Here is an 18,336-nt window from a genome sequence, read left to right as displayed (position 1 = left end):
GAGGGTAGAAGCTAGGGGGTAGGGGTAGGAGCTAGGGGTAGGGGTAGTAGCTAGGGGGTAGAGGGTAGAAGCTAGGGGGTAGGGGTAGGAGCTAGGAGGTAGAGGGTAAAAGCTAGGGGGTAGAGGGTAGAAGCTAGGGGGTAGGGGTAGGAGCTAGGGGGTAGGAGCTATGGGGTAGGGGTAGGAGCTAGGGGGTAGGGGGTTGAGATGAAGAGGCAGGGAGTAGGCGTTTGAAGGTAGGAGGCTGGAGGCATAGGAGGTAGGAGTTAGGGGATAAGAGGAAGGAGACAGGAGATAGGAAGTCGGGAGTAGGAGGGAGGAGGTAGGATGTAGGGAGTACGGAGTTGAAGGAAGGAGGTAGGAAGTAGGGAGTAGGAGGTTGGAGGTCGGAAGTAGGGAGCAGGTAGGAGGGAGCAGGTAGGATACAAGAGGTAGTTGGAGGCTGAGACATGGGGGTTAAAGGGGTGGAGGTAGAAGGCAGGATGGAGGTGATAGGAGGGAAGAGACAGGAGGTACAGGCTAAGAGAGGAGGTAGGAGGCAGGAGGGACAGGGTAGGAGAGGAGGTAGGAGGCAGTTAAGTTAAATCCAGCCTGACCAATGCAGCAGGCACATGTTTAAAGGTACAAATGTGCACTATGGTGCTAGTGAAAAAGGCTCCCTGAAATTGAACAGGATATCTCCTGTCTTAATCCTTCTCTCATTGGTGCACTGTGCTCAAGCAGACCCTATTCATGTATCACTATCAGGTGAAGAATGCATTGATCCACCTCAGCATCCAACAGCCAAGTGTGGTTGCATTGTATAAGTCTATCATTACCCCTGGTGGTAGCAGCTGATAACTTCCTCTTGCCAGACGTTTTGACCAAGAAGGCGAAGTCTCACTTGGAATTGATCAAGTGCTGTCTAGGGGGCAAGATCCGAGGATTAGAACACTGGGAAGGACGCCAGTTAGAGATAGGAGCACAGAACATTGTTACGTAACTTTCACAAATTGGTTGAATTTGTTCCTGGCTGTGCCTTTGCTTCTGTAATAGCACTAATTACCACACTTAATGAGGAGAAAGGTTTGACTCAATCATGTCTATTGGTGAGTTTGTCTTTTGTTCAAGATGATTGCTTGAGAATAATAGAACAAGTAAGAACAGTACTCGATTAGGGGTTTAATAGTTCAGCTGTAGGCCAAGACAAAAAAACAAGTGAAAAATAAATGACAGCACAAGTGGTGCTCCATTATGCATCGAAATTCTGATTTACCTTCAGTATTTATATGCTATTATGGAACATGAATGCCTGCAAAATGACCGCAATAAAGCCTTGAAGTTGTGCCTGCTATGCTCTTTGTATCTGTTCAATGCTAAATCAGTGCCACACTTTTAGGTCACAAGGGGTTAAACTATGTCTGTGTGATGCTCATACAAGCTGACACGGCCCCAGATGTAGAGGTCAGATTCTCATCTGCCCAACCAATACTCAAGGTCTCTCCTCTCGGCTTTCCATCCCTGAGCATACACATCTCATCTTGACTCTTAATTCCAACCACAACGATTTTTCTACATCTCCTTATTATATTCAAACCGTCAGTGCTGCAGCAATTTCAGTCAATTGTATGGTAACAAATAAGAAGCCCATAGATGTAAAGCCTTGACCATCAGAGTACTGAGTTGAGGACAGAAGAGAATGCCCCTACACACATAACAACTGACCCGTTCAATAAACCTCTACCTGGCAGCTCATCTTATTTTCTATAGCAATATTACAAACCGATTTTGAATTCAAGTCTAGAAAGCATTAATTCTTGTTTTCAAACTGTAGAATAACATTGTCTAAGGAAAGAGTGTCCAGTATAATGTCTAATGATTAAATACTTTTTTTTAAATCTATCTAATCTAGTATCTTCAGCCTGAAAAGGTATAGGAAACCTTATTGAAAACTATGATTCTTGTTCTTGAATGCCCTTGATTCTATCTCAGTGTTGTCGGCTACTGAATCTGATGTATCACGCTTTTAATATTTTCCAAGTGCGACTGATAGTATAACATTCCCTCCGAAGAGTATTAAATATCTCTGTTTGCCACCTTCCTACCTCCTAGTCCTTGTGGCCTGTAAGTCTCTGAGGAGCCATATTTCTGAGGTATGTCAAGTGAGTGTAGAGAGGCCAGACAGTCAGCATAAACCATAATGTCTGGGGCACCATCAACCTCTCTTTGCATTGGTTCAATCTCTCTATGGTTCCTTCACTGCGCTCTCAACAACATGATGACTAGGATTTATATTTATAGTTAAATGTTTGACTTAATGGGGAAATTCAATCATTTGTGACATTTTCGCTACTATTGTTTTTTTTGCCCCCTTCTCATCACGTTTACAGAAATCCACTTCAGAAGGGACTTGTCAGAAGAATTTTGTGATTGTTTAAATGTCAGCCATTAATCATAAGAGCAGCTTATGAGAGATGAACATGTATCCTGTCTACACTTTTAGAAGAGTGGTTTCTCACAGAGCTCAGACATACGGTATATCTTAAGATTTCAGTTACTCTTGCTCTTCAGTTTTTGACACCAAGATAAACCAAGGTAAGCTTCAAAGCTTAACTGGACATATTCATGGATTTGGTACTGAGCATTTCAACAGCTCTACATACAACTGTTGTACAAAGTTGTTCAGATCGATCTGGCCACATTTGGTATAAATAGAACTCAAAGTGTTAGAGTGTTTCAGAAACTTGGCATCATTACTCAGTCTGCATTTCCTCCTTTACCTTGGAATCAATAGGTTCTTCGACCTCCTACATGTGTGAGGAAGCATGTTTATCACATGACTGTGGTAGATACTTATCTTGCCCAATGTGAGTGTAGGGAGGACACGTGAAGAGGAGATACACTGTATAATGCCATGGTGCTACATCTTGAACCAACAGAAGTTTTATGCATTAGCCCCAAGGCTAATGTGGATGATATATGGGCCCAATAAGGGAGCCTAGCCAAAGCATTCCCAAATCCAGACTGGGACTAGGCTAGGCTACATCTCTGGATTCTTCAAACACTGTAGACTGTCTACCCCAGCGATGACAGCTCATCCCCCTCAAGCTTACTTTATTCTGGCAGGAGAAGTATGTAGTGTTGCTAAGAAAACATGCACCGCCTCGCAGACGAGGGCACTGCCAGCGAGCGCCGGGTGGCATTGCAGATCCATTTCACTCTGGACAGTTGGTCTATACAAACCCCCAATGTTCAGTCAATCAAATAACATAGACAGGTTTTTAAAAGATATTTGATATATTTTTTTCCCCATCAGATAGGGGGCATAATTTATCACTGGGTTTCTAATTTATTTCTGCCAGATGCACACTGTCTCTCTGGGGTATTTGACCTCAATTGTACAGATTGCTTAACAGCTTTACCGTGAGGTGCGCAACACTGAGCATGTGCAATCTGTAATGGACTTCCTGTACTCACTCAGTCTGGCCTGGATGTTTGGTTCCACCGTAATGGCTTTGCAACAATGCCACACATGTCTGTGTCTGTGTGGGTGTGTGTGTGGGTGTGTGTGTGTGTGTGTGTGTGTGTGTGTGTGTGTGTGTGTGTGTGTGTGTGTGTGTGTGTGTGTGTGTGTGTGTCTTTATGAGTGTGTGTGTGTGTGTGTGTGTGTGTGTGTGTGTGTGTGTCTGTGTGTCTGTGTGTCTGTGTCTGTGTGTGTCTGTGTCTGTGTTTTGTCTCTGGAAAATAAACATAATCAATGACAACAAAAACAGGAAGGCTAAATACGTTGACGTTGGTATGAAATTGTCGACTGGGCCGGAACAGTGTAGAAAGAATGATGTTGTGATCACAAAACCTTCTACACATACATCTGGAGACAGGCAAGACTAGTGCTAGGGTTATTCCTGCAAGTACAGTGTAGTGGTATGTAATTACACAGTAATATACTGTGACCTGTTACCCCACTCCCTGCGCTGAAACACACAAGCCAGATCGGCCCAGAGGCCAGGAGTTGGTGAGGCAGCTTGATGTACATGTACACCCTCTGGACTGACCGTCTGTCATATGGCCTTGCTATTACATGACCTGACCCACAAAAGGCCTCAGTTGAGACATATGTGTTTACGTGTTTGATACCATTCCTCATTCCATTCCATGCATTACAATGAGCCCGTCCTCTGATTTCTGCCTCCACCAGCTTCCACTGCCACAAATATATATCCCCAGCACCTCACACCTCCCCTTTATCATTAGGGGATTCCTATAGACACACTTTTAAACTACTTTCATTCACTTTTTTACTGCAAGTATGTTCTCCTCTGTTTGTCCTTGATTAATCACACTGCTTGAACATAGCATGTAATGAACATAGTAGGTTATAACTTATGAAAACATCATGATTAATGCACTGCTGTAAGGTTCCTCCTAATTACAACTTGCTGACCTCCCTAACTGCCTGGTACCTGCAGTAGCTGTGTTTTCAAGTGTTGAATGAGTTACAAAGGTGTGGATTAACTGATTTTTTCCACTCTCTTTCCCTCCCTCCCCCTCCCTCCCTTTCTCACCCATGTCCGTCTCCTCTCTCCTTTGCCTTTTCACCTCTTCCTTATGCTTTCTTTTCTCTCTTCCTCCTCTCTGTCGCTCTCTCTCTCTTTCTCTCTCTATCTGTCTCTCTCTCTCCCTTCCTCCCCCCCCTGTCTCCCTCCCTCCCTCTCTATCCCTTGCTCTCCTCCTCCTCCTCTGTCTGGACCTCTACTGCCCCTGCCCCCCTGTGGTCCAGTGGCTGCTCCTCTGCCTCCAAACTCCTGCTCTGGTTCTGCAACACTAGGCCCGTTCCTGTCTAGTGCTGCTTATGTGAGTCAAGTGAGTCTATTTCGCACACCCCCACCATCGTCCTCAACCCCGCCCCCTATCCTCCCATTCCAACAATCTTTGGATGTTTCTTTGACACCATAATCACGCGCATTCTGCATTTTGCATTTTGCATTGTTTCAGTTGCTGTTGGTTTTGTGTTCGATTGTTTTGCACTGGGAAATTAGCATTTTAAACCAGACAATACTGTGTGTGTACGTGCGTGCGTGCGTGCGTAAGCCTGTGTGTGCGTGCGCCTCTCCTTATCTTGAGAGATGTGGCCTATCCATCATCAAACGTTTGTTTTCCATTACTGGTCACACAGATTGCCTCTTGAGGAGCTGAAAAGGCCTGACTGCTCAGATGGTAATCTCTCTCTCTGCCTGCTAATCTGATTCTGTCGACAGTTTTAATCCAATGGGGACGTTGCTTTCCTCAAAGTAAAAGCGTTCGATCAGTTTATACCAATAAACCAATCACTACAAAGATAGCTAAATGTATTTGGTGGCTTTTATGAGGCTATAATCTCCCAATGGCAGTGGCATTGATGGAGACTGATGTATGTCAAACTCAAACATTGATGTTAGTGTATGATAACATTCATACAAGCATTGATGATGAATGAAAAGAGCCCTGGTGTTTGGTGTGTTGAGTAGAATGATGTGTTGAAGATGACAATGTATTTATTTTGCTTATATACTGACATATACAGTGTGTAAATGTTCTAATGTGTTTAAGTGAAAGAGAAACATTACCAATGATATTACAAATGTCATCACTCTTCTGAAGATCATAATTCTAATCCATGTTCTGAATAGCCAAGACAGGAATAATGGCATTGGCGTGTTCAATGTCAGTCATTCACAGTCTCACAGAAGAGATGGCTGAGTCTATTCAAGTCCTAATGACACATAACTCTGTGTTCTCACTCTCTTTCACTAAACCGATCCCCACCAACACAGGGCACCATTCCTTGAAATAGCCGTCACAAGGGCGGACATGCGTCAGTGTAGTGCTTATTATGTTCCATTGAGAATAACTATTCTTGTATCCTCTAAGATCTGGTAGATAGAAAACTTGTTTTAAGATCCTGGTGTGTGTCTGTGTGTGTGTGTGTGTGTGTGTGTGTGTGTGTGTGTGTGTGTGTGTGTGTGTGTGTGTGTGTGTGTGCGTGTGTGTGTGTGCGCGTGTGCGTGCGTGTGGGCATGCAAGGTTTAAAACCCTCTTTTGCGGCTACAGTATTCTGTTGGTAGTTTTTGTTTGTTTTCCTCTGATGCTACCGAGGGATTGGTCTGACCGAGTGGTCAATACTCTGTTTCCATTAAGGCGGAATTAAATGGTGTCCTATTTGTTACAGCTACTGTAGGGAGATCTAAAAAGCCTGTCAGAGTCCTCTTCTGCCTCCCTCAGCCCATTTTAGCAGCAAGTTAAAAGGGAGGTAACAATACGGTTAAAGCACTCTAAAGCTCGAGGATCCGCAGATTTTTTCCACCGAGCACTTTAATCGTTCTTATCCCATTCACTTGTTGCTTCACCAAGACATATTGGCAGTGCATACGGTCATAATTGCAGAGATCCTCTGCACAGTTAGCTTCCCAGCCCTGTCGTTAAGCTGTCTGGTCCCATAGGGGAGCCCAACATTTGTTTTACAAATTAAGGAAAATGTGTCTTGTGAGTTCATGGGAGGGGAACACACACAGATGGTACACCAGAATTCATTAAGTGATGAAGACTTTTTCCCTGTTCCAACAGTGCAACTGTTGTGCATCCAAATCCAATGAAATCCAAACAGACGTTTGCTAATCCTTTCCAGCGGTCATGTGTTATGAAATATCATCCCATCACATTTCATTTTAGGTCTAAAATTGATTCCTGCTTCCAGACTTGCGAGAGAACTTTCAGGAAGCAACAATGTAACATTTGATTGCTGGTAGTTGGTGTGTGCGAGTGTGCGTGAGTGCGTGAGTGCGAATGTGTGTTTGCGTGTGTGTGTGTGTGTGTGTGTGTGTGTGTGTGTGTGTGTGTGTGTGTGTGTGTGTGTGTGTGTGTGTGTGTGTGTGCTGTAATCACTAGCCCACCGGGAGAACACGACGGCCCAGGCCCAGCAGGAGACTGTGTGGTGCAGATTGCAGCGCCATTTCCAGAGCTATAAGCATCATGGTTGTCATAGCTCTTTGAATGGTACTGCCATATGTACTCAACTACCAGCATCATCATCTACGTAGGAGGACATCTTGGAACATGACATCCCACTGGGGATGGGACTATTTCAGAATGAATTAATCATTATAATGGCTCCTGGAAAAAATCTCCAAAAGCAACTCCAAAAAGTCAACTTTTCAGGAACTAGTTTGTTCAATGATTCATTTACATAGTCAAACGTTGTTTATTTTTCATGAAACCAACAAGGAACAATTTGTAATTTATTTGTTTTAATTTATACCTGTATCACTTGGATCTAGGGGGTAATGAGGCATGATATGTTGCTTATTATCGTTAGGCCAAAGTATGAGTAGGGCGATACTCATATTGTTGATCTGCCAATAGTGCCCTCACTGTTTGATGTCCAAGTTTGTCAGTCATCAGAATAGAGTGGTAGAGTCACAGGTTATAGGTGGTCTGAATTTTGCCTAAAGTTACAGACCAAAATGGCTGTGGCAAGATTTAGGGTAATGTACTGTACCACTGACATAGCTTTTTACTCTCTCCACACTGCATAGGTTTACAAGATGCTGGCATTGGATGCTGGTCATGTTGAAATCCGATACGCCCGTTTTACGAGTGGATTTATTGAGAGGTGTATCTGTAATGGTTCATTTTTATCAGGTTTTAAAGTGTGGAGCAGAAAGCCAAGTCTATTATTAGCTGTATTGGGTTATGTAAGTGTAATTATTGCATAAGAAGGGTTAAGTACTGTGCTGGTGGGTTCTTGCCATCGACTGCCCTTAGCATTCCTTCTTCTTTGTCTGCCGTTATACTGGTACTGGAGGGCCTGCCTTTCTAAACTCTATCTCGCACTTCTGAGTGTATAGATTTTTATTGTAAAATAAATAATATTATGTTAACTTGTAACTTTTCACGCATGCTGACTCTTGTTGAGTTAGTAGCAGTTCAAATGTTGACCTATTTGCTCAACGTACATTTTCATTAAGAAAGAATGACATTCTAAGTACTAGGTACTGATATTGAATTTTGCACCCTTTTCCCCCCACAACAACAAATTACAAGATTGACTTATCGTGCACCCCCCATCTCCCTACCTGTGACAAGTTAACTTCCCCGACTTGAAATACAAGACAATAAGACATAAGACATGGATGCATAGCATAAGACATAGCATAAGACATAGCATAAGACATGGATGCATCTGAAGGCATTAAAGGAACAAATTAACATATAAACTAAAGTACAACAGTAAATTTAAAGTTTATGATAACGATTAAGCTATTAAGTTATTACTGGATGTGTTTGCATTTAAGAGAGTCCTCAGTGTAGCTTTCAATAGCCCACCTGAAAGAACACAGAGAGAACTCAAACACAAAACAACTAAATGAGTTCAGAGGAGAACAACCTCCACCACGAGTTGCATGTTCTGTTAACTCTGAACATCTGATTCAGAGATTGTTTGTTTTATACTGTCAGGGCATCACATAAATATGACAATTTTTCCACTTCAAGGAAGTGCATTTTTTCGAGGTTGAAAAAGTAGCACTCAGGGCTATGTTGGATACAGTCCATTCGCAGGTTTCTTGGAGAGCTCTTTGAATTTGAGAGCTACTCCTTCCATTGGCATGGCGTCTGCACATTGTCAGATGGCAACGTACTACATACATTATTGTAAAAGTAAAGAGTGCTACCCAAAGATATCAACATTGAGTGATGCTGTCTCACTTTTATACAGTATAACATATATTTAACATATATCTGAGTTTAGTGTTTCAAAACTGCTTCAAAAGTGGCAAGTGTTTTAAAGTAAATTCCAAGTAGAACCTGTCAATGAAACACCACACTTTTAACCATCGCCTCATTGCAGTGTGCTGTGCTCGGGTCATGAATCATAAATGCCCAAAGTCTCCTGTTGGCAATGACCAGGTAAACACCAGCTGGATATTTTCTATGTGTCTTTATTTTGTGTTTTCCAAAGTTTCTCCCTATTGAGATGCGTAATGCCATCTTGGGATGTTTTTTGCTAGCGGCACCTTACATTATTCATGGCTATTATAGCTCAGAGTGGATGTGGTGCTGTGGTTGTATGAAGAAGGGGACCCACTTCGTGCTGTCCTCAAGTCAATCTTGGCCGTGGAACTCTGGGCTTGCCTGGGGCTTGCCTGTATACAAATGTATGGTCAGATTTTGTATCTGGTTTATGTAAAGTAGAAAGGAACACAATTCGTAGATTTACAGCGCACTTGCCTTGACAAATACTCATAAAAAGCATGGCTTTGTACACAAAAGTTGATCGTTTATTCGCACACTATGTACACACGCTTGCACACTCTCTCTCTCTCTCTCTCTCTCTCTCTCTCTCTCTCTCTCTGTCACACACATACACGCATACTGTACACACATACACACACACACACACACACAGACACACACACACAGACACACACACGCGCACATCTGAAGAGGGTCTGTCTTAGGTAAACATAGACTTCTTCTCTCCCTTGGGCGTCCTAGGACTTTTCTTCCCTTTACTTCGCTCCGATTCCATTCCCAATGTCTGCTCCTCATTCCAGTCAAAGAAACAATGAGGTCAGGAATGCTCAACCAATGCCTGCCGTCGTTCAACGAGAAGTAATCAAACCTCTATCTTTGTTCTATGGACATCCTCATCATGTTGTTATGATACTTGAATCAGACACAGAGCTCTTCAGTCCACAGCTGGCTTCCCTCTGTGTGTGTGTGTGTGTGTGGGGGGGGGGGGGTACATGCGTGTGTGCATGAGTGTGTGCATGTGTGTGGCCGTGCGTGCATGCGTGCCTGCATGCGTGCATGCGTGCAAATGTGTGTGTATGTGTGTGTGTGTGTGTGTGTGTGTGTGTGTGTGTGTGTGTATGTGTGTGTGTGCACACTTGCATGTGCATGTGTGCCCATGGAGTGTGAGTGTGGTGTGGACGCCCACAGGTGCCTCACAACGTGTGTGTTCCTGGCCTGAGCCTTGATTGTGAGAGTCGGTGTGCTCAGCCAGGGAGCTCTCCTGACTGTGTGGACCTCTCACCTGGAGATCAATCCCACCGCTTGACCTCTTTATTTTACGAGCCCGGACACTGTTGGAAGCCCCATCAAGTCATACACACTGCATGATCAAGCTTACTGACTTCAATAAGCTCTCAGCTCAGTTCGCCTCGGTGCCTCTGACAGCTCTGCTGCCTGCCTGCCTGCCTGCCTGTAACATCATATACTAGTCAACTGTCATGATGTAGTCGTAAGTATGGTTGCTTTGTGGGTAACCCTTTACTTGAGGGCGGTTAAACCTGTACATAAGCATTTGTAGCACCTTTCTTTTAATACACATTAGATTTACATTCATCGTTTTTGTTTCTGATCATATTGGCATGCTGTATGGTGTATCATTGGCATGTCACAACATCATGCTGGTGCTGGTATCATTCAACCAAGAATAGAGCTTGCCCCCCCTACCCCCCCCCCCCTTATCTAGAAGAACTAGATTGTTACTCAAGCTGAAATGAAGGGTGGCCCTCCCTCAGTGTGTTTTTTCTGATTCCCGTCCAATGCCACAGTGTGAATGAGAACACTCCGGACTAGATGACTTTGTAATAGATTCCCTCTCTTCTCACAAAGTAATCCTGAAACTGCAGATGGTATCAGGAAAGGAAGGGAGTTATCTTGGGGTTTTGCTTTGCTATCTAATCCTAAAACAGCTCAGTAGGGAGAGAGGGAGGGAGGGAGAGAGGGAGGGAGGGAGGACCTTCACTTCTGTTCCTCCAGATGCCCTTCGTTAGATGGCTAGAATTGTGCTAGGGTTTTGCTAACGCACTCTGACATTCTCTTAGATAGCCTGAGAGGCCTACTGGAAAACATGTTTGGTCTTTAATCAAAGTTTCTCCTACTCTCTCATTTATGTTTGTTTTGATTATTTATGTTTCAGCCCATTCGTTTTGTCATCATACTCTGAAGAACAAGTTCAGAATTAGCAACTTTAGTCTCCTGGGACAATAAAATAAGAGAAGACCCCTTACAGCACATGATGATTTTGCTTACATTTCTTTAATTGTGCTTTGAAAATCATATAGGTCATTATTATAGTGTTTCCAGACCCCGCACTTTCACGTATTTCCTTACAGTGGAACTGCCAGTTCTACAGCATCGTATGAGGTGGCATGGGATGGCACAGATCAAACTCTGAGACTCTTGAGTCACAGTCGAGTGGCTTTTAAGGCTGTGGCGAAAGACATAGGTCGACTGTAACAAGACATTATTTACAACAATGAGACAGTGAGTGGATTGGATGTCTCTTTCACATTTACCTGATTATTCCACAATGGATGGATGGATAGATGGGTTGATTCGGCAAGAGACAGCAGGGTCAAGAAACAGCAGGAGAGGGGCTCAGCAGCTGTATGTATATCTGCCATATATAAATCCACATGTGTGACAATGATGAACATGTGTGGGGGAAACATTCAGACTAATCCAGCAGTTTGTCATGTAAAAATGGTTTATCTGCCAAAACAATCACATTTACATATGATCTTTACATGTCATATTTCTGTTTTTATTTGATCTGCTTTTGGATCAAGCTAAACTATACATCCATAATGATTGCATTGGTGTAAACCGAATGATATGTATCTTGAGAGGGGGTTTTATGTCTTTGGAGCGGTGTCACTATCTCCGAATCGGTCTGTGGTGCTCTGGGGGTCTGACGAGCACTCAGCAGCTCAACCACAAGCAACACATTGTTGGGTTAAACGCTGCAATGTGGCAGCAATTTTGGGTTCTGCTCCATTGAGAAGCTCTAGCACGTTTCCTTTGTTAAATCCCGGAACATTAAAGAGTTTTTTTCTGGGTTTTTTAAGGTAAATTTCATGGCCAATTTCTCTGCAGGAATTGCCTTTGGTTTTGCTTGTTTGTGTAAACAGCTCATAATGGTTTTAGTACATGGCTAGCACTGATCACACATAGACAATGACTGTCTGTTTGACAGAGAAATGTTTAATTCACTCTAATATAAGCTATTTATTTCACAGTATACCTCATAGGTCTATCACTCATTACACAGCTGTCTTTCTTCATCATACTTTTCACAAATAGCTTTTCCTTTGCACAATGAACAATGTAATTGAGTTCTCCTAAATCTAGGACAGCGCAATTCTAACACTGTACAAAGCGTCTGTCATGATTGTTTACCACATTTACCATAATTGTTTACTAGACTAATTTATATTATTGTATTGTATATACATTAAGATATATATGCTCTGTAAACATTGGTCTAAAATATAATCCAATACAAATGTGGTTTCTTAGTTGATGTATGCAGACCCATTCTAATGGTCATGTTTAAGCCATTAAAACCAGGTTCTATTACTGGCCTTTATTGACTGGAGCCCATTGACTGGAGCCCATTTTACATCCTCATTTATCTCTCATAACCTTTTATGATTGTTCAGTCAAGTTTCTTTTGACATTTTATATGAAGTCAAAGATTTGTCATTTTTGGCAATATTCTTGATCATGCACATGCACTCCTACGGCAAGGTCACCTAATCGCTTTTCCAAAGTGTTGGACTATGTTAAGAAATGTCTCAATTTCCATGAAAACAATGTTGAATGATGTGTGTGGACTAAGTGGATTATCACATTACAATGAATATGACAGTTACACAGTTCTATGCCTCATAGAAAAAGGTCAGACTCACCTCTGAATGTATGTCTGTGTAAGAGATTAAACTCACTTTCTCAATTTATTTTACCAGTTTGCATGTTGCATACAAATCTGTGGGTAAAGCAATGTTTCATTATGTAGACTAGGAAAACAAATTACGGAAACATCTGTTCCCTAAACTTGTTAAAGTGAGAGTATAGTACAATGATCAAATATGCATCTGTGTGGTATTCAGTCATGTTTCTTTATCATTCCCTGCATCATTAATACAGAAGACACTGGCGCTGTGCTTGACACTTGACGCTTGACACTTCTGGGACTATGCTATGGGTTCCTAGTGCCAGGCATCTAAATCAAGAGTACCTCAAATAGGTACTTGAGTACCTCACTATTTCAACACAGGTCTGAGTAGGGGTATTAGCAACAGACATTACAGACATCATAACAGTGGAAAATCTGCACTGTACTGTACCTGCCAAGATGCACAATGGTACACCCTACTTATTATTCCCCAGACTGAAAGTGAGAGTTTTTGAGAGAGTCGTGTTATATCGCTCCCACCAGGCTTGGGTAGAACCCCACTCGGTAACCCTATCATTCACAGCTCTGTTTTAACTGATTTTAACCTAGTATTTGATATGAAACGATGTGGTAACTATGTAGGAATAAAGGGGTACTTCCTGGGACTTACATCAATAAATTCAGCACAATTAGTCACTACCTGGTGCTAAATCGCACATAGAGGTGCTTGAGTTAGGTAATAAGGGTTTTACTCTGTTCTATTCAAGTAAGTAAGTACCTGCTTAATACAGAGCTCTAAGATAAAGGGTTACCACACACTCCCCATGTTGGGACATTAGACTGTGTAATTGCTGTGCTATGTTTGGACTGTGACATCTACACCTGGTCATATAAACCATGAGACTACTGTACATACTATACGTCGGTTTGTCACTGATCCTCGTTGACCACGGTCCTCACAGTCGAACATGTTCCCTCATAGCTGCCAACAACACCCACAGAGTGAGAGGGATTGAGCACACCATGGTGGTGCCAATGACAATCTTCTCTAATCACTGTGGTTCCTGTTAACTAGCCTGCAGTAAGTGCAACATTGGCAGGAGTGGGGCTGTTTTTTTTTACCTTTCTTAACCATATTTGTCTTCTTTCCATGGGTACTGGTAGAAGAAAAACAGCATTATCCTGTCATGCTCAGGTTGAGAAATATGTTCTGTGCACTGTCGGTTCAGGAGTGAATGGTTGTCAAAGACTCGTTTAAGGATGTCAGGAAGAAGAACATTCGATGTACCATCGAATGTACCTTGTCACTGGGAATCAATGCTGAATTCTCCACTCATTGTCATTTCAGGTATTCCGTCCTGCACAACGGGAACCATATTGAACAGGAGAAGCAGTGCTTGCAGAATGATACAGAGTCACAGGAGTCCTGTTTCTGACCACGACGGACAAACACACAAGCCCCGGGCTGAGAACGGACTGGATCAGAACCAGCACTGAGGGAGGTCTTTCTCTGGAGACCTCCCACTGCGGGACCGTGGAACATTGAGCTCAAGAACATCTCCGGATTTGATTATTTTGCAGATAGATTTGATTATTGACTGTGGAATCGTTGCCGTGAATTAATGTTGCCAAAGCTCTTTGATACGACGATGAACTTGTTTTAAGATGTAACGTTCCTGTTTCCTTTGCTTTGAAAAGGGAAGGAAAAACACAATACAAAATCTCTCTTATCTTCTACCATAGTTCCCCTAGGGAGGATATTTCATCATGCTTTGTGTTATATGTCACCAAAATTAACGTTTGAATAAGCTTTATTGATCAAACAAGGCACAGACACACACGGACACTGAATTCTCATTCCCCATTCACTTAGAGCATTCACTTGAAATGTTGTTATTTCAAACATCAGGTGTCTTAACTTTCCCTCTCATTGGTGTCCTTGACTCAAATCACAAGCAGTATAGATCCCTGAACTGTCTTTTGAGGTTTGTATATAATCTTAAATGGCTGAAAGTGGTAGAAAGTACTTGAACACACACCTATGGTATATTATGGGTGAAATTCCGTCCTTGACGTACTCTCTTGAAGTGCATTATTAGCTGCTACTCTATATTCATCATTCTATATTTTCTTGTATGAGTTCCTTCCTGCGATGTGTAGAAAGTTTGCCCATGCAATAAGACTAGCAGGATGATAGTTTGTACAATCTGTCCATAAAGGCCAAGTCATGGTTGGTGGAAAAATATGATATTGGTCATATTTGGCCTCCTGCTGGTGGTTGCTCTGGTGTGTGTGTGTGTGTGTGTGTGTGTGTGTGTGTGTGTGTGTGTGTGTGTGTGTGTGTGTGTGTGTGTCCAACCATGTCTGTTATCCACACAGCTCGGGGTTGTTGATGTTGCTGGCATCATGTATGAAGTGGCCCTCTCAACTCCATGCTGAGTTTGTTCTCGTAGTCCATTGTGATTATTAATTTTGTTCTCAGAACCGCTCTCTAAATACAATGTGCCAGAATGTATAATACAATGTTTTTATTCCTTTATAGTTATGAACAATCAAAGACATCCTTGAAATGTATGCCTACATAGCACTTGAGTCGATGTATACCTGAAGCGGAAATGTAAACATTGGCTTTTCCATTAAGCTACCGTAGCTTTTTTTTGCTGTGCAATTCAGAGCAAACCATCCACTTGCTGACTCCTCCAGTACCAATGTTTTGCTCATTTGAAAGGCAATCACCACCAAAGCCAGGACTTGGTATGACTCACCAAATACAGGCTCATGGCAATTTTAGTTTTCCAAAGTACTGAGAAGATTTCCATTGAGAAGAAACAATGTTTTCACAGCTTGTGTCGGGAGCTTACTTTCTGTGATTTTTGCTTCACATCAGTATAAAGGAATTGGCCATGTCAGGTGAAATTTCGGATGAAATGTCTGACCTTCATAGATAACCCATCAACAGCAGAAAATACAGCTCATACGGATGTCATGCTGTCTCATTGTAGATACATAGATTTCTGGGTTTCCATCAAGTTGTGTGATGGACAGTAAGAGGTAAGGGCAAGGTCGCGTCTGACCGTCAGTGTTGGTACCTTACAGTGCCCAGCATTAAGCCTTGTGTCTCATCAGACTCTGCAATTACCTTATTTTTTTGGGAAAGATGTTCAGAAACTATCGAGCCAGAGCCTTTTAAGGGAAAGGTTTGCAGTGCCAATGGCTTAATGTTCTCATTGATTTTGGTCCTTACAAACCATTTTTCCATCAGTAGCAGCAACAACAACAACAACAACAACAACAACAACAACAACAACAACAACAGGCAAATGTATTTGGAACACAGAGGCAGACCATTAACAGTGCTAATGCTGGTTCGAATATCCAACAAATGTTGATTTTGTGTCTTTGTTTTTGTTTTCATCAAGCTCCTTTTAAAACCATTCCTCTGAAACTGTGACCTCTTCCATAATTGAAGCACTAGCACTTTTGTGATATATTAACTTTAGAGATTATTCCATATTCTTTTGTCATCAGTTAATTGTCCAAGACCAACATAATGTTGACCATGAATAGGAATTTGTTACTTAAAGGTAGTATCTGGTATATGACGTCACGCTGGTGAAAACATAGCAACTTTCATCAAAGATATTGTAGTGAACAAGAGCGAATGAGAGCGTCCACTCGTTACACTGCCCTCCGACATGAGATGGCAGAGTGTATGCACCAATCGCATTCAATCACAACACACTCTATTCTCTAATCTGTTGCATCTCTATTTCTCTGGCAGTGTCGCCTGGCTCGTTTTGCTCTGACGTCATATCCCAGAGTCTACCTTTAAGTTATTGGATTTCTTCACATCATCCACCTTGAGGATAATTTCTCAATAGAGTTTATACATTTCTGAGTCTGTTGTAAACCATCTTCTTTTAAAGATGGATATATAAGTAAATAGCAAATGCATACAGTCCACAATGATAATCCTGATAATCCCTGATAATGCTATAAAAGATTTCAAGCTTTTCAAATGTTTCCATTTGTTGCTTTACTGAATTACATCACTGCATTTTGTATAAAAAATGAAATATGACATGTTGCCTATGAAAAATCCAATCTGTATTTTTGAGGCTTTTTCATTTTAGTATTTGAATTCAGCCAATTACGCAAGTTCAGAATTTGTACTTGCATATGAGGCATATTGCTGAGATCTTAAAAGTGTACATAGTGGTATATTTTTCTGCAAAGAGTAGGCTATAATAGAAGTCTGTGTCTCTGCTGTGGATTTTAACAAGCAATTATACTCACTTTCTAGTCTTCATCCCAGCACCTCTGCTTGCATATCCTTCCAGCTACAGTATTATTATAATGGCTGAAAATGTATGCTACAATATACTACTCAGATACGTAAGTTGCTTTTTTGTTTGTGTTCATCAAACGCGTATAATCTCAGCCTGACAACATCCCCTTGGCAGTTTTCGATAAAGAAGTTCTCCAGACTAGAAAAGGAAAGTGCACCCCTGCTGTGTGTTAGTGGTCCTTATGTGGCGTAAGCCCACATCCACCGTTGTTCCCATGACATCTGAAATATAAATCTGTGTGAAGAATGTGTGTGGGTACTTGTTAAAAAGTCCATAATTAGAATCTACCTGTATAGAACCACCATCTTACCAGTGGAACTTTATCATCGTACAAAGTGCAGACATCACTTAGAGGATGCTTTGGTTAAACACCAAAGGGAAATATTGTATAGGGGCATCATACCATACATCAATTGAATTCTTTGAAGTAAGTAAGTTAAAATAGAACCAGGGGAAAGAGTGGTGTAAGATAATTGGCTAACATGAAGTGAATGCTTCCCCTGCTCATTAGTAATCAAAACCATCGGAGACTACAGTAGCCTTAGCTCTGAGGTCAGGTGATAGAGTCAAAGGACTGAGTGAGCCTCAGAAGGATAAAGACCTGATCAGAATTCACAAAGAGTCTCAGAGTATGAGTGCCCTTTAGATTCAAATGAAGAAGATTATGAGAGAAGATTAGAGCAGAGTATTACTTTAGTAATTCCCAAGGGGAAATTCATTTTCAGCAACAAGTATAAACAGGACCACATGTAAAAACAAGTTTACAATGAACATAAAAACACAGTAAACAAACAATCAACACAAGACAATACATGCCCAGTGCAAACAACATTATATGAACTTCTTGAGGATCATTTCTCAATAGAGTTGGATTTTATATTTAATTTTATTTACATTTCTGAGTCTGTTGTGAACCATTGTCTTTTCAAGATGGATATAAAAATAAATATCAAATGTATAAAATCCACAGGGATCCATGATATTGCTAGATAAGCTCCTACTCTGAGAAGTTTCATGAATACGGCCCCAGTTCAAATCCAAATACACAAGAAAACATTCTCAAACAAGTTATTTGGCATTCCAATAGGTTGTATGCTAACCTTTTTCCAGCTTTTGGAGAAAAATTGGACAATGAAGTCAATGACATAATGGATGTTATTGTGGCAGTTTCAACAAACCATACAACATTCAGAATGTAATATTTTGCAGCCTATTTCACCTTCAAACATATACAAATATTGGTACTTCAAACCTCAGCACTGTATTGCCTTTTAGTATTGACAA

General features: G+C 41.6%; 1 protein-coding gene across 2 annotated transcripts in view; it reads left to right on the top strand.

Moving 5' to 3' along the window:
* Window positions 1-14,139, top strand: part of htr4 (5-hydroxytryptamine receptor 4) — a gene marked incomplete at both ends in the record, with an annotated part of 38,256 nt that extends 24,117 nt beyond the window's left edge. The window contains one exon of one of the 2 annotated variants that reach the window (XM_083686209.1): window positions 14,052-14,139. In XM_083686209.1, the coding sequence (XP_083542335.1) occupies window positions 14,052-14,139 (88 nt within the window). Of the gene's footprint in view, window positions 1-4,759; window positions 4,824-14,051 lie in introns of those variants that run through there. The other variant, XM_083686208.1, reaches the window with a different exon arrangement.
* Between the last annotated feature and the right edge of the window lie 4,197 nt (window positions 14,140-18,336).

This window comes from Argentina silus (assembly GCF_951799395.1).
Source record: "Argentina silus genome assembly, chromosome: 15".
In the NCBI taxonomy this organism is placed as follows: Eukaryota; Metazoa; Chordata; class Actinopteri; order Argentiniformes; family Argentinidae; genus Argentina; species Argentina silus.
The sequence above is the reverse complement of the archived record's forward strand: the minus strand, read 5'-3'. Positions and strand labels throughout refer to the sequence as shown.